We start from the raw sequence: 26,856 nt of genomic DNA, 5'->3' as shown, positions 1-26,856 counted from the left end.
TGATTTTTCGCAAAAGATTTACTTGTAATAATTCTATGATTTTATTTTCATACTTTCGTCGTTCATGCTGTGTCTTCATTCATACGGGGGTTGTGGAAATTATATTCGTGATGCTCAGTTAGTGAAGGAACACATGTTAAACAAATAATCATTTATTGGAAACATAATCATAATCTATCTGACAATCACATTAAAGACATTACCAACATAACATAACAGAGAAATATTATTTTGTTGTCAACGTGTTATTAAACAGGAGGTTGTTGACTCCGCCATTTTTAAAGTTTGGCTCAATTTCTTTCGTACCAGGAAATGAACTCGTTTTAGCATCTTCAGTGACCCTACCACGAGTCTGTATCGAATTAAAAACTGACAGTTTGTAGTTATTAATGAATGTATAGGCTTTGATACGATCGTTCGAGAAGATTTATGAATGAAAAACTAAACAGTATATTTAGACGATGCAGGCTCGTGGTAGGGGTACGAGTCTAGTAGTAATTCAGTAAATTAAACTGATTGTATTTCATTTATGAGATACTTATATTAACAAAACGAGAGCCTTTTTTATTTTTTAAGACGCAAGTAATATATTTTTATATGCATCTATGAGTCGCTCTGCGGTCCCATGTTGAACAGCATCTTGAGATCCTCTATGGTGAGTTTGGAGGCGTTCGTGTTCCTGGCGCCGGTGAGCACGCTGTCCGCCATCTTTAGCTTGACGTCCTGTAGCTGTCTGATCGTTTGCTCCACTGTACCCACGCACATGAACCTGGTGGAACAAGAGTTAGACAGTTCTACAGTGCCAAGTACTTGCAATATCGCGGCTCCTGTACTTGTGAATGTTCTTTTTATTCGTCCTTAATATTTTTTTTAATCAATCCGTCTGTGTTTATTGTTATACATTAATAAACAAAATAATCAAGTAATAAAATTATATATATGTATAAGAGACAACATTTATATTATCTATATAAGTCATGACTATAATTTGTATATTAGAAATTGCCTATCAATAGCCTAGTAGACGAGAAGAACAGTAGACCCGAACTAGTTCTTATCGTGATAAATATTATATTGATTTCTTATTACAATAATGATACATTTTTTATTTGAACTTTTCGTTTGATTCCCTTAAAACATAACTTCTGTCTTTTAAGTGTCCACCTCTAGTTACGACCACGTCTCCTGTGAGTCTTTGCCTCGTCTTGAGTGATTAATTTTTGGATCAAAAAACTATATAGCTTGCAACTTGCTCAAAAGGAATTATAATTCCCTTGCCTATTTAACTTAATGTGTACATGTTATTAATATCTTGTATTTAATTATAACTTATAAATTCGTTTTCTTATACGGTATATTTGAGATAATTTAATGTATTGTTAAATGCTCGTCGGAGCACATTCACACAGCGTTTAGAATACTTTACGACGACGGCGAGAACACTTAACACAGGTCTCCAATGACTGTAATAATAGGGTTAAATAAGAAAATAACTTTGTCAGGCCGGCTTAGATTATGTTAGTTATTATTATAAATAAATTAAAGTTGTTAGAAGAAAAAATACACTTTATATAAACATACAAATTAGTGAGTGGTATATATTCTGAGAAAGTTACTAAAAATTCAATACACATATCCTACGTGGAAATTTTTCGAAGACGATTTTCCTGATACTTGAAGAGTCATCGAATACAGAAATAATAATGGCATCATTTGGGTAATGTTTGCTATCAAACGGGAAGCGGACCCGCGAGTCGCTGCCAGTGTAAATATTAGTATCGAGTCCGCCTAATTCTCCGAACGCTCGGCCGAGACGCGGTCGGCGGTCGCGCGTCTGCCAAGAGAAGTTTTAACGAGCGATGACGTCACGCGCCACAAACACTAACACTAACCAACGAATTATAAAAATACAAAACCATTTCCCGCTCATAAACACATCAACACGCGATGAAAAATACATCTTTCAATTGAATTCTGTTAGTGACCGGATCTTCACACTATTCTTAGTATTGAGTATGGCATATGACAGTTCCAAAGATACGAATACAATATATGTCTTAATCTTAAAAAACTATTTAAAATGTACATGAACATATGTTGTACCAACAATGAAAAAGAGTCACAGCTAATCTAATAAACTGACAAAAAAATTATTGGCGCGCTTTTTTAGAAACATTGACAGGATGTATGTCGCTGTCTAACACAGATAAAACATTTCTAATTAAAAAAAATCGATTATTTCATTAAAATATCGCAAATGAAATAAAAAATTAAACAAATTAGGAGGAGACAAAGTGTGGAAATATGTTTATCACAACTAGAGATGGCTTTACATCGGAAGGAAACATTTTATGGCGATTTAATAAATAGGAAGTTTATTAAACAAAAATTAAGATTATCTTCTGGAAACATTTTCAATCTGAATTTTAACTTTAAGAGAAATTGTATAAATGGTGATTATACACGTATGAGGGAAAACACTTTCATTTTAGGCATTTCTATATTAATATAAAGTACATACGTATCGTTGTGAACTATATAATCTGGTGTACCTGTATATATGCACGTGTTTAGTCTGTCCCACTCGGTATATCCTGTCCTGGGCCTGTTCCTCCAGCTGCGGGTTCCAGTGAGGGTCCAGCAGGAGAAGGTGGTTTGCCCCACACAGGTTGAGACCCACACCGCCCGCACACAGCGACAACAACATCACCTGGGTAATTATATCATTATTAGGAAAGAATGCTTCATTTCTATGTGTGTTGATATTAAAATTACATTTCTAACAATCAACAATATAACACGAGCCTATATTGAATATATGTATATGGTCTCAAGAACATCACCAGAGCTACAGGACTTATTGGCGTTACTATACAGTAAGCTTACAATAAGTTTTCATGGTCATGACATACGGACAGTTTGCTGTATCTTATTCATAAATCTTTTCAGTCTTTAGACTAGACACGCTCCGTATATAGTTAGGATGCGCGTTATTTAAGTGTACTGAACTTAATATATTTTTACATCACGAAGACATGCCTCTCCAAAATTTTTTGCTAATTTCATTTAATCTTTATTAACTTTATATAATATTGTAGACCAGGCAAAATCTTGGTAGCAAAATGTCCCAGACGTTATGAGTAATACTTAGATTACTCTTAATTAGATTTTCCAAAGTGGGCAATAACGCCCCATCGTGGGCGCTTCAAGCTTAAAGGAGGCTGGTAAGAGACCCAGAATAAAAATGGGGGCATTGTGTAGAGGCCTGGGGGATGATTTGTAATTACATTTAGCTAGGATAAGTTAGTGGTTTTTCAGTGGGTAAAAAAATGGGGGCGCAAAAAATATATTTGTTCTCAAAGTGGGTAGTTTAGGAACCCCTGCTCTAAATCATCCATCATCTCCAAGCCAGTGATCGCACCTTGACATCTGATTTGGCATCATTAACGGCGTTAACGAGCGCCGCCCGCGCGGTGACGGGCACGGCGCCGCTCAGCGTGACGCTGCTCACGCCCAGCGCGGTCAGGGCGCGCTCCACCAGGCGCAGCACGGACGTCCACTGAGACACCACCACCGCCTTCTCGCCTGGACACCGCACATCAATATGTTATATTAAACATCTTGCTTGTAAAATATCACAATTATTCACTACAAACTCTTTGCTATATAACGAGCGTATTTTTTTTAATCTCCTGTAATCTCGGCATGCAGCTTACAAAATTAAATATACTTTTTTTGAAATATTTATTTACTCTGCTTTTTTTATTATTTTCCTGTGAAATAAATTGCTGAAGTACTTTGACCGTTTCATCATCATCATCACCAGCCTATCGGTGCCCAGTTGCCCACTGCTGAGCACAGGCCTAGTCTCACATGGAGAAGGTTAGAGCATTAATCATTCTGTTTGCTCAAACGGATTTCTGACTTCTCCATATATTAAATATATATCCGATTTATCGAAAAATAGCAAGAATGTCCAATAATACTCATTAATGTCAATTCATATAAATCTTATAAGTAGAGTCAAAATTAAACAAACTGACACTTAAGTAAGTTATTTTTTAAGTTAAAAAAATAACATTAAAGTACCTTTATTGGGGAAGACGTTCTTATTCAGACATTCCATGACAGCCTTTATCTTGGAGGACTGCCTCTCCAGGTTGAATACGGGGTTGTTGGGAGACAGAACGGACCTGATGGCTTCCGCTGCTGTAGTGGCTTCACCTGGATCCTCTTCCACATCCTCGTTCTTATCTTTACTCTGAAACAGTTTGTATTACTTATTATATAGCAAGTTCCAAGTATTTTTGTTCCTCATTTCGTAGTTCTGTAAGTCTTATAATAATATTACTCATTATATGAAGTCATTGTAACAACGGCTAATTTATAATGCTTTGAACCATCTTTCACACCGGGACAGCATCTTTTTCTATACAAAGCACAGGACCAGTCGTGTGTGAAATATTACTCTCATATATGGACAAGTGCTGCCAAATGATCCCTCGTTGCCTTGTCTTAGTCGATAGACGTGCAAAAACGCGTATTATTGAGTACAGCTTGCTTGTATCAGTCTAGTAAGCCTTAATAACAGGCGAAAAGTTAGACAGCCTCTCGTTATGTTATAGAATATACTTTGGAGAGCAGAAATTATACGTTATAAGTCCTGCATCGCCTCTATCCTCTCGTTCTAAACCGTCCTCGCCAAACACCAAGCAAATTATTGAGTGAATCTGTTACTAAGTATGTGTGCTCACCATCAATGGTATTTTTGCCGCTTTCCAACGAGTGCTATGACAGTGAAATTATGAAATAAAATTTAATATCGAGCAGGGACGTTCATATTTTTATGTAAAAAAATATCAAAACAACGAAAAAAAATAGTCGATATATCTTTACTGAGAATATAGTGAAGACCCTTATACAACGAGAGAGGTCCTTTCAGAAGGACTCGTCGCCGGTTCATAAGGCCCGGTCAATGGAGACCTCTTCGAATAACCTTTATGTATTTTTAACGGTTTAATATTAATGAATTAAAGTTCAATAGCAATAAATGTTCAAACAATAATCTTTTTTCTTGTAATAATACTTCTGGCAACACTAAGTTATTGAATTCCTAATTCCCTGCAACCTTTCTCTTAGAGCGCGAGTCCTCTAGCGACAGTTTGTTGAGTTCTTCCATGAGGTCGGCTCCTCCCTGGTCCTCGACCACGTCCGCCGTGTCGTCTGGATCCAACATGGCCGCTATCAGGCCACAGTGACAACACACTTGACGGAGACGCAGCAAGAGCACTAAGATCTCGTGAGATTTCACTGGTTTCGCTCCTGAAAAGAATTATTCCTGTTTGAGTGCCCGCTCTCTCTGGCTCTCTCGTCGTGATATATATCACTCTGAACAGTAATGTGGGTCTCAATAACTATATACATATATAAAAAATTACAACCCAGATTATCATACACGACATCCACGTATCTCATGAATATTATTCCGCTAGTTTTTTCTTGATAATAATTTAATACGAACCTTGTAAAGCGATCATTTTCTTATGCATCTTATGGTACTCGGAGTCCTTCCCGGGGGCGGAGTCCCCGATACGCTCGGCGCGCTGCTGGAGGAACTGAGCGAACAGGGTCTTGGAGAACACTAACACCTGGAATGGAACCGGTGTGTCGCAGACATACATACGGGACACAAAAAAACGAATAAATAAAAGATTTCACTAAAATATTGTATCAAAAGTGCTTTACACTGTTGATTTATTAAGTTTCAGTTAAATGAAACTAATGTTTTCGCATTACTACGCGTTATTTACTATTTTTAAAACTACACCTCCGACGTTCCGGGTACTTTGCCGCGACCGTCATCATCTCGTCTGTCCGTGATCAGTTTTTAAAATAGGAAATAACTCGTAGTGATCCGAAAACATTATCAAGCTTCATGTTTCTGAACTGATCTCTGTATTATCTTGTTTGTTTGCACGCAAGTCCATGTCGTCTCCGCGTCCCCACCTTCTGGTACACGTTCATCTCGTCCTTGTGCAGCGTGACGTCCACGTGGTGCGCGCTCCGCTCCGGCAGACAGGTGAGTTGGCCTCTCTCCTGCAGCAGCTGCTTGGTCCTCCTCAGCATGATGCACCTCATGATGGTGCTCAGTCGTTCTTGGCCGCCGAGAGATTTGTTATCGATCCACTTTTTCCACATCTGAAAATCGATATTTTTCCAACTGATCAATGCTTGGGTCGGACTGTTTAATTTAACCTTACTTTGTGCATTTCAAACAGTTATTCATTACAATTAATATTTATAAAAATTAAAATAATTACAATATAAATTAGTTCTTATTACATGAACTTTGCTGTCGACGAAGTTCTAGTTACAAATGCCTTCAAGCATATAAAAGTTGGCAGGAACAGACAGACCAAAATAAAATATAAACGTTATGTTAATGTGAATAGCGGACATCGATTATTTGATTTATATACAGCTAATGGATCGTGCCACGGACCGCGAGGTCGTCGAAGGGTGTACATTTGAGGAACTTCAGCAAGGCGAACAGGTCCAGGTCCTTGTTATGTAGCGGGGTCCCGGTCAACGCCCAGCGAGCCCAGGAGGACAGGCTGCACACGCCCAGCGACGTCGACGACTTGTGGTTACGGACCACGTGCGCCTCGTCCAGGATGACGCGGCGCCAGCGGACGCGGGTCAACACCCCGCCCTGGGGACAGATGCCTCGTAAGCGACATTATTGTGCTGCGATTTATATAGTATTGGACATTCACTCTCTGCGACTCTGGTCATAAATTGTACGTGATTAGATCTATATCAGTCACGTATGCCATGCAAAGGGAAAATCTCTGTGATTCTAAGAGAAATGTTCTGTGTATTCATGTACCACCTTCTCGCTCTCCCTCTGCAGGATGTTGTAGGTGGTGATAACGAGGTCGTAGCTGGCGAGGCGGTGGGGCTGCGTGGCGCGGGCGGCTCCGTGGTGGTGACACACGGACACGGCGTGCGGCCGGCAGTGCTTCGCCACCTCGCCCGCCCACTGCTGCATCAGCGACGCCGGACACACCACCAGCGTGCCGCCGCGAGCCACTGGGAACAGCCATGTGCAAACCCGTGTAAGCCGCGTGTAAAATAAACGTTTGATAGTTAATTTCCATTTTTTTCAATACGCCGTGACTTCGCCCGGTTAATGTATACTAAGACACGTCGTTATAGAAGTCTTAACACTTTAAGAATTTTCACTAGATTGTTACCAAACAATGGAATATAAGCCCTATGTTCTACTATATATGGAATATATTCGTTTGACTTCAGAAATTTTATAATGTTATAAGTAATTTTGGTAGGTGGTAAAGTCTAGCTGTGGTCGAATAACTACAGCTCGAACATGCGTTGGCTCGACCGGGGAAGTGCCGCCTTCTCACAGAATACCAGCGTGAAGTAGTCTTAATGGCTGCGTTTCGTCCGATGAGTGAGAGAGACGGTTGCCCTTTCCTTTTTCCCGCTCCTTCCTTTACTTCTTCCACAACGCATCCGCAAGCACTCTTATGTTGCAAAGGTCTGTGGGCGACGGTACTACCTTCCATCAAGCAGGACGTCTGCGTGTTTAGCGTCTTTGAAATAAAAAAGCTCTATATTCCACTAACATCTGGACCTCCCTCCATGATCGTCATCGTCTGGCTGGTGGTCGATGTTCTTCTCCTTGTCGCTCACTACCAGAGCTATCATGGTGATCGTCTTGCCCAGGCCCATGTCGTCGGCTGTAAGTGACATTAAGACTGTTATGTAAATAAGAAACATAAAGAGGTTTGTCTTTGATTTGGTCGCAGGGAACGTTTAACAAGATGGTGGACATCTGTACACATTACCGCAAGTTACAATCACTTTCTGAAAACCTATGAACGAAAAACTTGATACTGTCTGTATTTATTGCGACGATGGTAACTCGTGTTAAGGTCACATTATCATTGAACAACTCCGGGCGAGTCCGAGCTGTACGAGGCTATATGACACCCATATAACTAATCACAAATCCAAAAGGAATATTTCCTTCTCTTCAGATATCGTTTCTTTAGTCTTGTCAATTATAAAGTCAACTATCTGTATATAAGGATGCAGGAAATCTAATCTTAAGCAAAAATTCGCTCTCATTAGGACTATCAGATAAATGTAATTTTATGATATCAATATGCTGTATATATGTATATGTGTGTGTGTTCTAACCCAGTATCCCTCCCCGTGGTTTCTGCGTCTCCCTCCAGTGCAGCCAGGCGAGGGCGTGTAGCTGGTGGTCCATGAGAGAGGTGACGAGCGGCGCCGGCTGGTGGTGGTGGTGCTGTTCCGACGGACGGGAAGCCAAGGACTCGTACAGGTCGCGGAGACGCTCCAGGATCAGGTTACGTTCCGCCATGTGGGTGGCCATCGCTGGAAACATATGAAGACAACATTATGTACATGGCATATATAATGGTCATACTATCTCACGCATCACGAGTCCCGGGCATGGTATACATTGAGCTCACCCTGTTTGCCGAACATCCTGGGCTGGACCGCATTACTCGCCTTCTGTATGTCGTCCCAGGACAGACCCTTGTTCTCTTTGTCGAAGCCATCCCTCGCTACATCCGCGCGAGTAGGTTCATCTGGATGATAAAAATGATATCACATTAAATCTAACGAAGTAATGCGTTAGGTACACATTTATAAAGCAGAGACAATTTTAATGTAATATTCTCATATATTTCAAATAATATTAGTGGAATGTTGTATCAAAATCAGTTCAGTATTACTTGTAAGCAAGTAAGACATACAGATATAATAAATCCCTGCTAATATATAGATACGAAAATAACTCTATCTATTACGCTTTCACAGCTAGTGCGCTATAACATATATCGCTATATATGTAGCTATGCGTATGTATGTCTGTCCGTGTATCACCTGGCTCTATCACCATGTTGGCCACTTTGTCCCCCTGTTTCCTGACTTCCGCCTCCAGGGTCGTGAGTCGTTCTATAAGCTTGAGCCCTCCGTCAGGTAGCGAGTTCATATCCATATTCTCCAGGAGATACTGATGATAAAAATTAAAGTATCTTTTTATATCTATTTTTGAATCAAATAATATTATTGATTATATTATATTATGTTCTTAGAGTTTATATTTAAAGCCAGTTAAGACCTCATTCGTTTAACCAAAACTGTCACATTCATATATTATCTGTGCCATAGTTACACCAAAAGTAAGTCATATCAACCAGCAGTTACTAACTCTGATATTCTGCAAGTCTTCTTTGAGTCCGTTGAGCTTGGAGAGTTCGTTTTCACGAACATTCTTCTTGACGTACACCACCTGGAGAATAGAAGACGGAATAGGATTAACGTTAAACTCTGAGTATTGACGTGTTTTTAGTACGAGAGAAAACATAACCGACAGTGTTAATTAACGTTCAAATCATCAGTTAACACTGATCTTGATACACTAAATAGGTTCTTCGGTTTTTGCAGCTTTTTTTTACAAAAACCATATTTATAAACAAAAAACAAACATATAACGAAAATAATATTTGGAAAACAGGTAAAATTAAATTTTATCTAAACTAAGTCTTTCAGATAATATACATTTTTTAAACATAATTACAGTCGAGATCTCGTCTGCCCGTGATCACGGTTGCCGAAAGGAACCGAAACGTCGTGATTACGTGGTTACAAAATAATAAAAAAAAAACGCGTAGTATCCGAAAAGCTTAGTCTCATTTAGACATGTCCACGCAAAAATCTTAGATATAAAAAATTTAATTGTTACCATAGGACTAACATAATCAATGTTTATCCACTGCTAGGAACATTTAAAAATATGGCGTCGTACAAGAAAATAAGATATAGGTTATTTTTGACATATAAGGTTATATTATTTTTCCTATATAACGTAAAATATTATATTAATATACGTAGTATGCTAAAACAGGAATAGTGACCTGGTTGGGGTAACTGGGCGGCAGGAGGTACTGCTTGATGGTGTTGTCCTTCCTAACCGATGTCGGCTCCGCTTTCAGGTTACCCTTTGTATTGGGGGATTTCTTCTCATCTCTCACCTGGGTTTTAATTACGTATACATATAAATATCAAACGTTCGATAATTATTCTTTTCTGTATCTCAAAATGTATGTAAATTCATACTTATATATGATAATTAACTTATTAAGAATGTAAATAATTATTAAATATAATTTAATTAAAAACCGTTATACACTAATAGACCGTTGATCACTTTTAGAAACAGCACCCCTAGCACGAGTTTCCCGCCCAAACTACACATAGTTTTCACTTATAAATCATCGCTAATGATGCGATCGATTACGAGATGTCAATGAAAAACTCTGAAATGACTGTTCTTAATTTGAATATGAAAACTCGTTCTAAGCGAAGATATTACCATAATTAATTGATCAGTAACCCGACAAAGTAAATAACTCACGCTTTTTGGCATATTGATGAAATGTTAAACGGCGGCCCACAAATAATACACGAAAATAATAAATTAACGGTTATTGTAAATAATTTAATAATAAAATATAGAAATAACATCAACAACATTAAAACTCGACTCTGATTATTCAAAATATCAACGATTTTCAAAACTACCCACCAAAATATATTTAATGTTAATCATAACGTACGTATTTTGACATTGTCTTATACAGTCCAGTAATGACGGAATTGATACACATTTTTTTTTAAATATAATATGGCCTTCATCCGTGCTAAGACGTGCACAGTATATTCTGCCAGTGTTTTAAAATTATTATGATACACCATCTTTATACTCGATGGTGACTTAAACTGATTTATTATATTAGTCGATTAATAATAATTGGTACAGATAGAAATACACAATTTTAGCAGGCCGTAAAGTATTTTTACCTGTGTCCGTATCTTCATCATTACTTTAAAAAAAAAATTTTTTTTGTAATAATTTTATATATCATTGAGAATATATGCAGTATAAGTAACTGAGACAGTTTGAAACTATATTGCCAAAATTATGCGTTTTGCAAAACAATCAAAAGTTAAAAATTATTTTCTGAATTCAAAATGTTTTTATTTCATAATAGGAAATGCATGTCTTTTGCCATTTTTAGGAAGTTTTGAAAAGAATGCCGGTTATTAAACTGTGGATCTGTTAAAATACTTAATGAACCAAGTTGTTTGATGCATATAAAGGTAAAAAGCTAACCTCATCTTCATCGCTGCTGAGGGCTATGACCTCTGGTTTCGCATCTATGATGGTGACGTCATCATCAATAACCTTCTCCACATATTTGGTCTGGGTACTCTTCAACTTATCTAAAACCCTGTTCCGTAGATCACAAGGCTCAGATCTGGTCAGATCACAGATATCCGGAGTGTTCTTTGAATTATTTGGTGAGTTGACTTCATTCGTGATATCATGGAGTGGACTCTGAAAAGGTGAGCACGTCAATCTTGATATGTCTCCATCTTTCTTGGGTGTTTCATTGCCGGCTGGTGGGTCAGTCGGGAGGTCCAAAGAACTACCTCGTGATGTCTGGTTGGTCTGAAATAAGAGTTAATTTATAAATATACGAGTTATAATAATAGATGAATATAAATAATATGTTAGGACTTACATCATCAGACTGCAGGTAATCTGAGTCATCACTATCGTTCTCCTTCGGCAGTATACCCATTATACTCATCCTCGTAGCTCTGGACATCACCAGCTGATCTTCATCAGGACCGTCGTCACTGGAGTAACCTTCGTTTTTGTCATTTCCATCACTTTCATCTAAATCATCACCTCTTGATGATATATCACGTCTCGTTTCAGTGTCCTGAAGATCAGTGTTGTCATCAGAGTGTCCGCTGTCACTAACTCTTTGTCTACTACCTTCAATGTTCGGAACATCATTGCTGTGAACACTATCACTGTGGCTTCCTTCGTCCTGATCAGTTCCATCTCTTCCCTCAGTCTTTTCATCACCACTTATCTGTTCATCATCAGTTCCGTCGCCATCATCAGTCCGTGCACTATCATTACTTTGTATACTCATATTCTTTATATCCAGTATACTTTTTCGTAAATCATTCTTATCGATCTTAGCCGGAGTGTCCTTAACACATTTCAGTTTCCGGTTTTTGTCATGTTCAACTATTATAGAGTTTTCAGTGTCCGAGTCTATGAGGAATATACGTTTTTTTGTTTTGCGTCCAATAAAGGACTCTGACAGCCGAGGAGAGGTTTTGGGACGCCGTCTCGGTTTTATTTCAGGTGAATCTTCAGCTAATTAATATTTAAATTATTATAATTTTGTCTATTCACAAATAAATATTAAAAAAATATATATTTATATTTTTTTTATTATTAAATAACTAAGTAAATGCTGACTAAACAAGATTATGAACAAACAAAAATAGTTTTCTTTTTTCTTTAAAAAAATAATATTCTTCTATTGGTCTTTTAACATTAATGCTATTGTGAATAACAAGAGGATTGTGTTGAAACACGCTATAATTGTGTGGTTTAGTTATTATTTTTAAGATATATCTTTGTTAGAGAACAGTTATATATCATCTTTCATACAAACTCACCCTCATCTTCTGAAGAACTTAGAACAATGTTATTTGAAGCATCAGACTGTTTTTGTATACTGCCCCTTTTACTTTTTTCTGAAAAATTAAATTGCCCAATTTTTTCAATCCACATAACCATGTATAAGTCACAGAAGAATATTTTAATGTTAAAGATGACATAGTTACAAACCATCGTCACTACTTAGAACAACATGACGATTAACACTGCTTCTGCTTTGCACTGACTTAGATAGATTGATTTTTGAAACATCATCGTCTAAAAATTAAAAAAACATTATAACACACAGGTTAAGTTAGATTTCACTGAAAATAAATTATTATAATTAATCTTATAGCTTTACATATATGTTAAACAAATTATAATAGACTGATATAAGATAGATAGTAGCAGTGAACTGAAAAAATATTCATGATAATATTGTGTAATATTTTATATACCTTCTGATACTGTGTCATCCGATTCAGGCACAAATGCTGTATGGTTCTTTTTTCCAGGGGTTTTTAATTTAGCGAAAGATTCGTCTGTATAACTATTGTCAATAATTTCAGTATCCGAATCACTTTCGACACCAGTTGTATCACGGTATTCAACATATGAATTCTCCATAATTACTTTAAAAGTTTTATAAAAATGATAGCTATAATAACACTAAAACTTTATACATTTAAGTAAGAAACATCATCATTCATCACAAGTTACAGAATCATAACAAAAATTTGAAAACAATAAACGTTGATGACTATTTAGTATTTGGATACTTTGAGTAGAATTATTTATTTCACGCGCAATAAAACTAATTTATAACACATTTCTTAAAAATTTGATTAAATTTTTAGAGGATAATTTTAAAATATTTATACGGAAATATTAATTTTTAATAAGGAACAATACAAATATTTGAAAACACAGACAAGTTGAATTGTAATGTATCCGATACATATAATCGCTGCCCGTATCTGACAGGTGACATCGCTGTAGCACTTAGCAGCTGCCAATTTCATAATTTGAGAGATCAAGTTTGAGAATTGTTTATTTTGATCTTAAAAAATATCTTGAAAACATTTTTCAATATTTACATAGCTAGAGTCATAAAAATTTCAATTACCTTTAAAAATGACTGAAGTGCAATTACAAGAGATTAAATTAGATCCCGATTCTGAACTTCGTTTTGAAGTTGAAACGAAAAATGAAAAAGTCGTTTTAGAGGTAGATATTAGGAAAATAATGTTAAAGGCAGTTAATTTATCCGTAAGTGGTACAATTGTTAACAAAGACTCCTTATTCCACAATTAGGTTAAGAGCGGCTATGCTGAGTTATTCGGCACCGAATTGGTCAAAGGCAAGCCCTATGAATTCCACACGGGAGCGAAAGTTGCTGTGTTCACGTGGCATGGCTGTACAGTGGAGTTACGAGGACGTACAGAAGTTAGTTATGTCGCCAAAGAAACTCCCATGGTGAGGTTAACAAAATATAGATCATAATAATGGCAAACTTTTTATTGAAATTGAATGATTTACTTTTCAGGTTGTATACTTAAATGTACATGCAGCATTAGAACAGCAAAGGGTAGCGGCCGAACACGAAAATACAAGGGGACCGGTGACTATGGTTGTGGGTCCCGGAGATGTTGGTAAATCCACATTAACTAAGATACTCCTTAATTATGCGGTGCGGATGGGTCGACGACCTATATTTGTAGACCTGGATGTTGGCCAAGGACATATAAGTGTTCCAGGAACTATTGGTTAGTATATTACAAATATACAAAAGTTATATCTGACAATAATTTCTGTTGCTTCATACATAATTAAAAAACATTATTCACTGCCTTCAAGTCAAATATATAAAATTTATTTTAATTACAATTATTAGTATAATTTTTAAAAAATCATTGGGCTTGTGGGTGCCCTAGGGATTATTGTAATGTAGACAGGAGATAAAAATAGAATACTAATAAAAATAAGTCAGCTATTATAGATATTTCAGAATAAAATATTGTATCTATTGTACTGTATAGCTGATTAGTATCTAGCAAGAAAATAAGAAGCAGTCTATTAACGGTCTATTGTCTATGGCTGAGTAATTAAAATTGTGAATAGTAACTCTTTTACTTTTTTATACCTCACTATCACATTATAAAAGTTGCATGTGCATGTCTACTTGTTCTCTAAAATAGTATTGGGAATAAAAAATGTATTTACAAATTTAGTATACGATACATTGTAACCAAATTTCCATCAGGTGCATTATTAGTTGAGCGTCCAGCCTCTATAGAAGAGGGTTTCAGTCAGCAAGCGCCGCTAGTGTACCACTTTGGTCACAAATCACCCGGCGACAACTTGGAGCTATACAACATGATTGTGTCACGTCTGGCTGAAGTTATCGCTGAGAGATGTGAAAATAATAAGAAAGGTAAGCAAATTATCTCTATTGTCAGTTTTATTAGAATTAAATGGTCAGTTTATTGAATTTTTCTTAAATATGTTTATTGTTATCATCCAGCGTCGACGTCAGGAGTGATCATCAATACATGTGGATGGGTGAAGGGAACAGGGTACAAAGTACTGACTCATGCTGCCCAGGCTTTTGAGGTTACCCATGAATTGGTCTGTTCTTATTGAGATATATGAAACATCCCGTAACATGTGTTTTCTTTATAGGTCGATGTTATATTGGTGTTGGACAATGAGCGTCTCTACAATGAACTGAAGAGGGACATGCCGAAGTTTGTGAAAGTTGTTTATTTACCAAAAAGTGGAGGGGTTAGTAGATAACATATGTAGTAAATTAATGAGTTACGGGCTAGACTTTGACCTAAAAATCTATGTATACAAATTACAATGTAGGTCCTTCTTAATAAATTTTAATTACTATTTGATTGAAGGTTTTCTTTATACAAATTCCAGGTAGTTGAACGTTCCTCCACACAACGAGCTGAGGCCAGAGACGCTCGTATAAGGGAATACTTCTATGGAAATCGGACACCATACTACCCTCATTCATTTGATGTTAAGTTCTCAGACCTTAAGATCTACAAGGTATATTTTATTATAGTTATTAATGTAAGGCATACGTTGTAATAATTGTATTTTGTAACTCCACTTATCAGGAAGATGACTATAGATCACAGATCTCTATCTTATAATCATTAAACCTGACCACACTATCACTGTCCTCCCTCAGTATGATGTCACTGTTATTCTATACTATTCACATAATGTACATTAAACACTATTTTATCATACAACCTTCACAGACTATAATAATATCTAAGTTTTTAACATTTACCCATTTAAATGCAACAAATTTTTTTGGATACTATATAATCCTGATGTTTTGGTTCCTTTACAGCAACATTCAGACGAGATATCTGACTGATATTACGGTTAAAAAATACGATAAATCTTCGTTTTACATCACAGATTATATTATAGTTTGTAATATAGTCCAGTCTTCATAGACTATGTAGACTAATGTTGTACTACCCTCACAGAGTGTGTTATAACACTGTTCTCTCCCAGGTGGGCGCCCCCTCTCTGCCAGACTCGTGTATGCCTCTGGGTATGCGTTCGTCTGATGCCCTGACCCGCCTGGTGCCGGCCTGGCCGTCTCCGTCTCTGGCGCACCGGGTTCTGGCTGTTTCCTTTGCCCCATCACCAGACGACCACGTGCTCGCAACCAACCTGGCTGGATTCGTTTGTGTGTACGTACAATTAATATATCTGATAGTATAAAATATATATTTGAATCCCAATAAAAAAATATCTATGTACAGTACATAAGATTTATAATTTACAAACAGTATTATTTTGTGATAATAAGCCAAAGTTATCGAAGTAACATTGTAACTTTGGCTTATTTATTAATAATATTATAGACTGTGCTGATTTAGACCTAGCTATTTGTTTGGTTATGTAATTTTAGGGTGTTGATATAACTAGGATCATAATCGAAAGCTTCTCATTATTGGTAAGGTTCAAATGTAATTCTCCTGTTATTTAATCCTCAGTACTGCGGTGGACATGGATCGTCAGACGATGACCATCCTATCTCCTCAGCCTCGTCCGCTGCCAGATACTATACTGCTTCTCTCAGACTTGCAGTACATGGACAACCACTAGTCATGAAATGCCAAACAAAATAAAAACACGATTACGTCACTGGGTAGTGATGTGAAATCCGAACACTGACAGAATCGACATCTTTTGACGTCTAGTGATGAAAGTTAACTATTAGTGATGTGATTGACTGATAGATGTGAAAAATTTTATGACAAAATATAGTGATTTAGTTGTCGATGTCCACGGTGTATTTTATCAAGATTTTTTTTTTGTGACGGAAGAGCTGTTCTCGATTTTATATTTATTGAAAATCCTTAAAAAGGATTTTTTTATCCTTCGGATATAATATTTTTCTCTTGACCATGTTCTTCGTAAGAGTAGTAAGTTAAAGAAGTATATACAATACATTTCACGTTCATAGTACATCGCATTAATTGTAAAGACATTACTCTTTATTAATGTGTAAATTTATGTCATTTTTGACTTTAATACCTTGACCTTAATATGGGAGGTACTTCTGATAAGCCATTATTTATATGTTGAATGTTGTGTATACTTCAAAAGGCTTCATTTGTTGTGATAAAGTATGACGAAAGGTTTAAATAAAACGTTTTTAGTATACAATATTTTTCATTTTAAATCACTTGTATTATAATACAGACTTATCGTAGTGATGTGTCGGAGGCATTTCAAGGCTTTATTCATTAGAGATATGTATAAGTTATAACATAACCACTGTTTTTTAAAAAGTACCGAAATTGAAAATAGTTATTGGTGGACTAGTGCACTTAAGAAATCATATAAAAAAATATTGTTTTCTTAAGAGTAAATAAATTTGTTATTCAGCCAAACTACTGCTCTTCATACTAACTTTTTTTTAAACAACATATAGTAATTTTCCTTCTATTTATTTTTTTGTATCGGGTTAACGATTTCCTACTGCTCTTCAACTAGAGTTAGGGGCACACATATACACTCTTATAGTCATTTCGTGTAAAAAACCTAGGCGGAAGATTTTTTGCTGTGATGGGCACTTTAAGACTTCTCAGATATCTTCTACCAATTCCTTCCAAAACTGTGCTACGTTCTCTTCCCCCTATTTTAGATAATAGCGGACGAAGTTTTCTTAATCTATCAGTGAACCAACCTGATAAGTTTCAGACTTCAAACCGTTCCGTATCGCCATACGTGTCATATTTGCCTTGCGGAAGAAGTTGAAGCGATACTTCAGGATTTCGTCAATAATTCAATTGTCTTCCCACTCGTCGACACGCGAGATCTCCACGCGCTATATCGTCTGCGCTGTTTCCTTATACTCAAGGTCATCGACTTATCAAAAGGAACTATTTTATTTCTTTGGTGTTTAAGACATTTGGCGATCATCACTTTAGTTCTTAAAATGCCCAATGTTGTAAGCAACTTTTATATACATTCGTTCACTATTCATGCAATTAAATTATTTAATAATTTGCCATTAAAATACGAATGTCTAAAACAGTATATTCCTAAAAATTGATAAATTATTTTTTCACATCTCTGATGCTGTTATTAATAGTGTTAATGATATTTTAATCGTTCTATTAGTGCTTAATTTTCGTTTAGAAATATAGAAAAACAAAGAGCCATAAGGTCTGATTTGGTTATCTTGAGATATATCTGTCCTTAAATATCTCGTGTGTGACGTCACTGAAAACTCAGTGTCATCCGCCGTCTCACTACTCACATACAACAGTGAACCAGTACTACCATGAGGGCTCCACTAATATTTTGATTAACTCGATCTATAAATCCTAAAAATACCTTACAATATGTACGCTGTGGACGAAGCCAGTCATTGAAACGGCATTAATTAAGAATTAAAAGAAAAGTTGCTGATGTAAAAAGGTATAGGACAACGACTATACGTAAAAAAATATAATGGAGTTATCACATTATTTACAAACAAAGGAATCCGGCCAGATGTCACAGGTTCGAATCCTGTTTGCGAATTTTTTTTGTCAAATTAAAAACATAGGAAATAAACTTAAATGTAATAATATTTGACTATCATTAATGTTCTGTCGGCTCCTGAGTTAAATAATCTTTTATAAATGCTCCTTTTGTATTATAAAAACATATGTAACGAGAAACTGACCTGTCCGCTGGCGAAATAAAACAGCAATAATCAATTCATTATTTAATGAATCAGACTAGAGGTTAACTGAACAGAATTCTAACATTTTCGTTGAGGCGATCGTCGCCAGTCTCCTGATAAATGACAGAAAATAATTTCACATAATAAAATAATGAATATTATAAATCTACGTTTAAATTAATTCTATTCGGGACAAAAAGTTACATTGTGTTGCGAAATTATACTTCTAAATTAGTCTCTTTCTTTACATACAAGTATCTATATATGCTTGTATGTGTCTCAGCACCATCTTATATATGTCTAGTTGTGTCGTATGTCTGTCTTTCTCTCGTCGTCCTTGAGGTGCGCCTGCGCATACTTGATGGCTACCCTCATAGCGTCCTGGACCATCTGCTCGCAGTTTATGAGGCTTACCTAAAATAAAACATTTTTAGTATGGACTTACTTTTTATGCAAATTGTAATACGTCTAATAACCGCTGATTTTGTATGAATAAGTTTGAGACAAATGTTTTTTATCGTGTTATAAAAATGTTTACACCTGAGTTACGTTAATTATTTATAATTTGTTTAGCAACACTCATGTCGTCGCAATTATGATAAAAAATTTACTACACTATCGCCATCTAGCGCGAGACATGTGTAGCGTACCGTAGCGTCCATAGCCACTTACAATCAGTAGTGTGCTGTCTATTCTCAACTGAAAAACTGCGTATTTTAATATCGAACGTGAGATGGTTTGAACGGCGAGTGTGTCGTAGCCTCACTGTTTGTTTGTATCGTCTTACTTTAGTGGCGCTCATCTCAGCGTGGGTGAGCGTCGAGAACTGCTCAGTGGGTGGCAGTACGGTGGCCTCGAATATCGGCAGTATACAGGACAACCACTTGTCAGCCGTGAACGATGACGTCACCAGCTCCTGCAGCAATGATCACGAGGCGAATGAAGAGACGTCCGACCTCGCAGACACCGCGGTCACAGTTGGAGCAGTCAACATTTATTTATAACCACAAATTCTTGACGAAAATTTATTTGACCAATAAATTTCCGACTACTGAATAAGTTACTGTGCTCTGTTATTAACAAAATATATTTATACAAGGTTTTGTTTTGTACTCTGCTGTTGCCCATATGATATTTTTCTTGTTTCCTTATATAAATTAAATAAGAGAATAGCCATTGAATTAGTTGGAAAACGCTTGAGCTTTGTGTAGACTTTTTTGGATAACATGTGAATTCAACATACTTACTGTTGCCTTAATTTATGTTACTTAAAATATAACCCAAAAGAGGATTATAATATTCGAGGTCCTTATTGCGAGTAGGAATTGCTGGTCTCGTTACATGATGAATTAATGATAAAAATTAAGGCATTCTCTATATTGATATACCAAATATTGAGTCTATTTGTGTACCTGTGGTACTTTGGCGGTTGCTATGACAACACCCCCCGCACACCCTATCAGCATGACAGGTCCCCAGGAGTTGTGAGGGTCCGCGCTCCCTCGGCCAGCCAGCACACTCCTCGCAGCGTCACTTCGCATGAGATATGAACAACGCAGGAAGTGCACCGTGAAGCGGCGTCCGCTTCGCTGGGCTTCGGAACACGCTTCATCGATCTCAGTACGAGCTATGTCTCTGCGGTTTTCAATAGATTTATATATATATATATATATATATAATATTTTGATTGATTTGTTCCGTTAAGTATTTTGGTAGAAAGAACTTGCCACAAACTGTTATCTAATTTCTATGTATAAGTAATCCGAAGTTTGGAGAAGTAAAATGTATGGATGGATACAAGACATTTTGAGGATGCAACAATAGACTTTGTGTAGGATATGTTGTTTTTGACTAACAGGAGTGCGGCATCGTTTCTGTTAGCGGCTGCCTTCTTCAAGTGGTCCATCAGCTGCAGACTCCTGTGATAGTCCCCGGCCGGGGTGCCGCTGCTCCCGCACAGATCCTTCAGCTGATGTCTGATGGAAGCAACCTCCTCGTCAACCCTCGACGGCTCAGCCAGTTCAATGACCTCCGCCAGCTTCTGAACGCGGCAGAACAGCTCGCGGGCCTGAAAGAACAAATGCAATGGAACGAGATCGAGGACGTTAAATTTGTAGTCAGCCTTCGAGAATTTCAGGGGTTTGAAACGACGAAACCTCTCAGCATTCAATGGATTCACCGTGTGGGTGGCGGGTCCATCGTTGCAGGGAGAGGAGCTTCGACAGTGCCTGGGACTTAATAATAATATTATTTTTTCCTTTATTCGAACATTGTTTCTATGAAAGTCATCGTTACTCTAAATCAAGTGTATAGACCACCTGGAAGTGGAAAAGCTTATCATTGAATCAGCACTCTACTATAAAAATACTTGTGTATAACCTGCATCGCAGCGGAACCGGTCAGCGCGTATATAGTGGGGGACCTGGAACCCATGGCGCGCACTGACGTCACTAGCAGGGATTGCAGCTCACCTGTTGAAGGTACGTGGGTACCGCAACAGAGCTCCCTGGAAAATATTAAAATTAATCGACATCAGTGACACCGGGAGCCGGAAAACTAATGAATAACAAACGTAGACATTATAGAAAAAAAAACAGACAATAGACTTCAACTAACATACCTCCGTGAGAATAAAAAAGTTAACAAGGAAAAAAACGTTTACCCAACCCAACCCAACCTAACACGGATTATGTTAAAACAACTGAGTGCTTGCCACAGACTAAAAATATTTATTTCAATGTTTCCATAATTTCAAAGTAGTTTTACTTAAATTAACACTAGATGTCACTGTATACCCATATAAACAATATTATTATTTTGATACTTATTCAACAGATTAAATATCATGAATGTACGAACCACAATAAATGAAACTAATATTTTCGGATTCCTACCGTCATCACGGACTGTCACCTCGTCTCGTTCCGGCAAAGTAACCGGAACGTCGGTGGTGTAGTTTTTAAAATAGTAAATAACGCGTAGTGATCCGAAAACATTAGTTTCATTAATATGAACACTCGTGAAAGTCTAAGATCTCTTTACACTTACTATAAGTTACCACGTCACTGTTTACTATTATACTAAACCTTTCCAGTTCTTCGTCTCGGATCTTCTCTTCGTAAGTTTACTCTGAGAAGATATACTTGAGGTAATGTTAGTGTGAATACTCACTTAGAAGCCAGGGGCTGCGGGCACGAGACCATTCTTAACCCGGTTTCAGGGTACACTTCCCCCGGCACTGTGAGTATGTCCGCCTCCCCGGAGAGCTCCGTGGTTGATAGGGTACGGCTCAGGATTGGCACGTTCGCTGATATACTCGAGCTGACGATTATACACCTTATTTACGATTCGTTAAGGATCATGTTTGATTAAATATAATTAGGGCTATATGACTTCATGGAGTAAATTATCTTCTTGTCCGACTTATACAGGGAGTTCTCGATGCGACTGCCCATGTATCTTGTATCGTCGATTTTAGGCACTTTATTTTTTAATTTAACGAATTTGGATGGAATATCCCTAATTATTATAGTCTGCAACTTCGAGTCACAGATGATAAATAATAAAAAAAATATTTTTAATGATATTGGTTACCGACCTTATTAATTCCTGTGCATCTTCAACAGCCCTCGGCGATAATTTCTCGCCGTAGATGGACAAACTCAATGAGAGCCCTCTGTCAGTGACACTGGACCCTGTCTGAGAGATGACGCTATCTGGCAACACCTTCCTGACAGCGGCGTTCAACAGATGCACCCCCGTGTGATTCCTCATCGTGCTCAGTCTCTTCTCTCTGTTAATGGCCATACTAACGTCCAGTCCAATAGACACGTACATGTTGTCCGCGCTTTTCAAACTGAATTCTCCCTTATGGAATATAATGCCTCGTATTTTGAAGACGCTGTGGACATTGAAGCCAATATTTTCTCTGATCCGAACGACCCCGTCGTCTGCCGCTTGACCTCCCTCCTCGCAATAAAAGTTTGTGCTCTCGGTAACCAAGTAATAAGGTCTATTTTCGCACGGCTCCGAGAAGTCAAGCCATTCGCCGTCTTCGTTCAGAATTCCTACTAATTTAGTTTTCAAAGGACGAAAAGTGACTTTATTGTCCGAGTACATAAAGTCGTATTTTGGCAAGTCGTTTGTATGTCTGATGCCGCTTTCCGCTAGTTTCTCTACGGCTTTGTCGAACTTTATACCGTTCTTGGACGTTTGTTCTTTGAAGGCCGTCTTGTGCCTCAGCTTGTGATTGGTCAGAAGTTTCCAGAACTCCTTTTTATCTATCTCCATATTATTTAACTTTGCTATTCTTTCTATAACGTCTTCTTGGAAGCCATGAGTGTCGTACATTTTGAACACCAGATCCCCTGGTATTACTTTTGAATTAATTTTCGTCATTGTCTGAAAAAAAGACAATATAAATTAATATTACTCTGTAGAGAAAAAAAATCTATGATTTATTTATGAGGTAAAATGGCTGTGACTTAAGTTTATTTTTTCTTTTAAATGTAAGCATTATGAGACTGAAAAAATTGTGACATATAAAGGAAGTAAAGTTAACCGCTAGCTAGCGGTATATGAACATACTCACTTCTTTAAACTCCTCGTATCCCAAAGCAAAGCCTGATATCTCTATATCACTCAACGCCTCAACCTCAGGATATCTCTTGGCCAAATTCTTCCATTTCTTGGCCAAATCAGCTCTCAATTTCGTATAATTTTCTTTTTCCTGTTCTATTATGAGCTTAGCCTCCCTCTCTTTGGCGATCAGTTCCGGATAAGTGTCTCCTAGCGTTGAAACTACCTCGTCATATAAAATATTCACCAGGTTTTGGTTTTTGAATACGTCGGTACTGAGCTTGAATGACCTTCGCATGATTTGCTTAACGTTCAGACTGAAAAGATGAGATAATATTGAATGGTATGTTTGTAATGGTGTTCCAGTCCATGTAATCGCCACGTAGTACGTTAAAAGGTCTGAAAACGAGAGCCCAAAGATCTATCTTAGATTATACAAATAGGGCTACATGTTTTGAAGCAAAACTGACTAAACTATGAAAAAACCTGCATATTTTGAAAATGATTCCAAACGAGTTGCCAATCACTAATCAGTACCGTCATACAGGCCGTATTTAGAATAAAAAACAATTTAATATTTAGTAACTTTGTTTATAAATAAAAGACATTTTAATTTAACGAATACATTATCTTCTACAATCAATATAGAAAATTATAATTACTCACATAGTACCGTAAATGACAGTTACATAAATATATTTTTTTTGTTAGGGTTGTCCTAAACTTATGTGAAAAATGTATACTGACTTTGTTGAGGGTAGGGCTCCATCCGCGAGACAGATAGCCAGGAGCCGAGCGTGGTCCGCCAGCCGCCGGTAGCTAGTGTCTAGCTCTGCGCCCTCGCCGAAGCGACCTTCGTACACAGGGACTTTGGCAGACTGCAAACATGTCTCAAATCTTCACCAGGAAACTTACAAACCTTATCTTGAGGATATTGAAGGTGCATTTGGACGTTTCAAACAAGTTACATAAGCCGAATAAAACGCGTATGTTATAATTGTTGTCAAATAAACTACACAGTATTTAGAACTTTTTAGAATATAGAACTCTTTGATTTAGTGTACTGTAATTTATTCAATTTAATAAATTCAATAAATGACGAGAACACACCTTTTCAATAGTTTTTATGAGAGGTCTGAAGAGATCCGTGTCGTAGTTGGAGGGCACGCCCTGAAGGACAGCCGCGAGTCGCTCCAGACCAAGACCAGTGTCAACGTGATGATGGCGCAGGGCTGTCACAGAGCCATCTACCTCCCTTTCATATACCAAGGGTTACTTACATCCGAACGATGAACATATTCTCATGACCAAATAAATAAGCAACTAGATTACAAAAAAGTACTTATATAGGACATCAAAACTGTGGCCACCAAAAAAATATAAAGGAATTATTCAAAATTGCAACACTTAATATGAAATAATATACTCTGATAATTATGTTTTTAAGTAATGGCAATAAATTTTTTTACTAATATATGTTTAAAAAATTATCGTCAGCTATGATTAGTATTATGAATATAGACAATGAATAATTTTAATACAAAAATTAAATTAAATTTTAAGCTATACATTCATTTGACTTTTTATGTCCTCAAGAGATGAGGGATATCACATTATATGATATTGTTTAAAGTCTATGGCAGAGCAGAAAATAATAAAAATCGTGTTCCTGAGGCATCCTCATTAGGTCCTAAAGACAAATACCTGTTGCATTGTATGAAGACTAGATTCCATATTTCTGTAAGACTACCGTCTGGATGTATGTAGTGTATTTCAGTGCAGGGACCACATGGCCCCGACGGACCCATCTCCCAAAAATTGTCCCTCGCTCCATGGCCTTTGAGACGATTTTGCGGTACTCTAACAAAAACCATATATATTACGTTATATACTAATGACAAAAAAATTAAACAAATTAAAAATAAATTAATCAACAGTTTTAAATACATTTTTTTTTTCAATAATTAATTGCTCACTAATTTAGTTATAATGATATAATAAACATATGTATTTCAATAAAATATATATATTTGATATTAAAGTCCAATTGATTTAAAGAAACTGCCAAAAACATTTATGGCTTGGATTTTTATAAGTTCATCATGAAGGAGAATATAAAAGTTATATAATATTTTCTCCTTAACAATTGAATTATAAGACAAACTTTTCCGTGATCTAGATGAAAAAACTATGTTGTCTATGACTTACCCAATCTTCTTCCATATATCTCTGCACTCTTTATCCTCCTGCAGTCCTATAACAGCGTCGCCGGAGAAGTAGGTCACCAGCAGACTCTCTGGCTTCATTCTGTATGGACCCAGTAACAAGTCCCATGCCATTTGGCATGCTTCTTTCTAACATTTAGTATGTTTAATGATAATTTTAATGTCTTTTTTTTAAATTCTGTTGCTATGCAGAATATCATCACGTATTATAAATTTTGTTAACTGTTGTTTTCAAACATAAAAATAATGAAAGTGTATGAATATAAATTTAAATTAAAACTTTTTTAACCATATTCCTGATCTTTAAACATTGTAACAAATAAGGTTGTATATTTATGGTCACCTTGTAATAATTGTTGAATGACCAGTTCCCCAGCATCTCAAAGAAAGTGTGATGATGTCCGTCTGTTCCGACAAGATCGAGATCATTGTGTTTACCACCTACTCTGACACATTTCTGAGAGTTTACTACTCGAGGGCATGGAGCGTTTGCGAGGCCGAGAAAAATTCCTTTAAACTGAAAATAATAAGTAATTAGATTAATTAATATTTAAAGGCTACTAAAATTTTATATAATTTTAAAATAAAGCAACTTACAAAACAATTTAAAAACAAATAAAAGGTGTTATAGAACTTATGGTTTTATTTAATTTAATGGGAGTAATTTAAATATATAAAATAATTTCTATTTTGAGGTTTAAAATATAATTTATGTATATCTTACCTGGTTCATACCAGCATTCACGAAAGGCACTGTACGGTCACATAGAGAAACAACGGAACTAGACTTAATATTTTTATGACCATGTTTATTTACAAAATAGTCTATAAAAGAACTTCTTATGAATCCGCTAGATTTCATACGAATTTGGGTGTTTTTGCGGACTGAACGGTTCAAAACCTGCCCTCGCAACATCATTTGAGATCTAATAAATAAACTATACACTACAAGACCCTCTTAAAAGTCACTAAATGCTATAATGTCAACTTTTTATGGTTGCAAAATTTTGCAAAATTAAATATTGGCATTTTGTCCTATTTTGAACTTTGACTTTGTCAGGCAAATAAAAATCAGATGGCTCTAAAGGGAACGTCAAAGTCAATAGTTACAAAATCGGATATTTTTTTAAATTTTTAAGCAAGGTTGTTACATTTCTACAAAAAAATTAATATAAAAACTTGTCTATTAATTTGTATTTATTATTCAAATAAAAAAAAACGAAAGTACATAATATGTATAAATT

General features: G+C 36.5%; 3 protein-coding genes and 1 long non-coding RNA gene across 4 annotated transcripts; 2 read left to right on the top strand and 2 right to left on the bottom strand.

Moving 5' to 3' along the window:
* Window positions 1-136: 136 nt before the first annotated feature.
* On the bottom strand, window positions 137-13,329 carry LOC116773255 (transcription termination factor 2-like). Its single transcript, XM_061528437.1, has 20 exons — window positions 13,051-13,329; window positions 12,782-12,868; window positions 12,610-12,687; window positions 11,649-12,301; window positions 11,237-11,575; window positions 9,978-10,094; window positions 9,272-9,352; window positions 8,944-9,073; window positions 8,526-8,645; window positions 8,227-8,427; window positions 7,650-7,763; window positions 6,893-7,092; window positions 6,503-6,712; window positions 6,007-6,198; window positions 5,522-5,648; window positions 5,129-5,322; window positions 4,090-4,261; window positions 3,422-3,585; window positions 2,553-2,710; window positions 137-769 (listed from the first exon to the last, which is right to left on the bottom strand). Exons 1-20 carry the CDS (start codon window positions 13,217-13,219, stop codon window positions 604-606), a joined length of 3,672 nt encoding a protein of 1,223 aa, XP_061384421.1. The 5' UTR covers window positions 13,220-13,329; the 3' UTR covers window positions 137-603.
* On the top strand, window positions 2,583-7,153 carry LOC133320339 (uncharacterized). Its single transcript, XR_009753727.1, has 3 exons — window positions 2,583-2,714; window positions 5,983-6,729; window positions 6,914-7,153. It is a non-coding gene; the product is annotated as an uncharacterized LOC133320339 (long non-coding RNA).
* Window positions 13,330-13,593: 264 nt separating the features above from the next.
* Window positions 13,594-17,299, top strand: LOC116773146 (protein CLP1 homolog). The gene is made up of 9 exons (XM_032665542.2): window positions 13,594-13,819; window positions 13,907-14,068; window positions 14,139-14,358; window positions 14,856-15,026; window positions 15,117-15,205; window positions 15,275-15,376; window positions 15,521-15,652; window positions 16,136-16,317; window positions 16,624-17,299. The coding sequence occupies exons 1-9, from the start codon at window positions 13,727-13,729 to the stop codon at window positions 16,733-16,735; spliced, it is 1,263 nt and encodes a 420-aa protein (XP_032521433.1). The 5' UTR covers window positions 13,594-13,726; the 3' UTR covers window positions 16,736-17,299.
* A 1,539-nt stretch (window positions 17,300-18,838) lies between these two features.
* On the bottom strand, window positions 18,839-26,681 carry LOC116772953 (alanine--tRNA ligase, mitochondrial). Its single transcript, XM_032665283.2, has 14 exons — window positions 26,337-26,681; window positions 25,956-26,129; window positions 25,596-25,741; window positions 25,092-25,247; window positions 24,498-24,642; window positions 24,135-24,265; window positions 23,401-23,704; window positions 22,408-23,210; window positions 21,981-22,130; window positions 21,189-21,315; window positions 20,666-20,877; window positions 20,222-20,444; window positions 19,597-19,725; window positions 18,839-19,223 (listed from the first exon to the last, which is right to left on the bottom strand). Exons 1-14 carry the CDS (start codon window positions 26,529-26,531, stop codon window positions 19,110-19,112), a joined length of 3,009 nt encoding a protein of 1,002 aa, XP_032521174.2. The 5' UTR covers window positions 26,532-26,681; the 3' UTR covers window positions 18,839-19,109.
* Window positions 26,682-26,856: the final 175 nt, after the last annotated feature.

The sequence above is a fragment of the Danaus plexippus genome, assembly GCF_018135715.1.
Source record: "Danaus plexippus chromosome 18 unlocalized genomic scaffold, MEX_DaPlex mxdp_20, whole genome shotgun sequence".
NCBI lineage: Eukaryota > Metazoa > Arthropoda > Insecta > Lepidoptera > Nymphalidae > Danaus > Danaus plexippus.
This window is presented reverse-complemented; position numbering and strand designations above follow the sequence as displayed.

Coding starts and splice junctions, on each gene's coding strand:
- LOC116773146 (XM_032665542.2), top strand. CDS start 13,727: ATGACTGAAGTGCAATTACAAGAGATTAAATTAGATCCCGATTCTGAA. Junction 13,820..13,906: donor ATGAAAAAGTCGTTTTAGAG/GTAGATATTAGG, acceptor TTCCACAATTAG/GTTAAGAGCGGCTATGCTGA. Junction 15,027..15,116: donor ATGTGAAAATAATAAGAAAG/GTAAGCAAATTA, acceptor GTTATCATCCAG/CGTCGACGTCAGGAGTGATC.
- LOC116773255 (XM_061528437.1), bottom strand. CDS start 13,219: ATGGAGAATTCATATGTTGAATACCGTGATACAACTGGTGTCGAAAGT. Junction 7,093..7,649: donor TCATGGAGGGAGGTCCAGAT/GTTAGTGGAATA, acceptor GGCTGTTCCCAG/TGGCTCGCGGCGGCACGCTG. Junction 6,199..6,502: donor CACCCTTCGACGACCTCGCG/GTCCGTGGCACG, acceptor ATCGATTTTCAG/ATGTGGAAAAAGTGGATCGA.
- LOC116772953 (XM_032665283.2), bottom strand. CDS start 26,531: ATGATGTTGCGAGGGCAGGTTTTGAACCGTTCAGTCCGCAAAAACACC. Junction 24,643..25,091: donor GTCTTCATACAATGCAACAG/GTATTTGTCTTT, acceptor GGTATATGAAAG/GGAGGTAGATGGCTCTGTGA. Junction 20,878..21,188: donor CCGGTTCCGCTGCGATGCAG/GTTATACACAAG, acceptor TTGTTCTTTCAG/GCCCGCGAGCTGTTCTGCCG.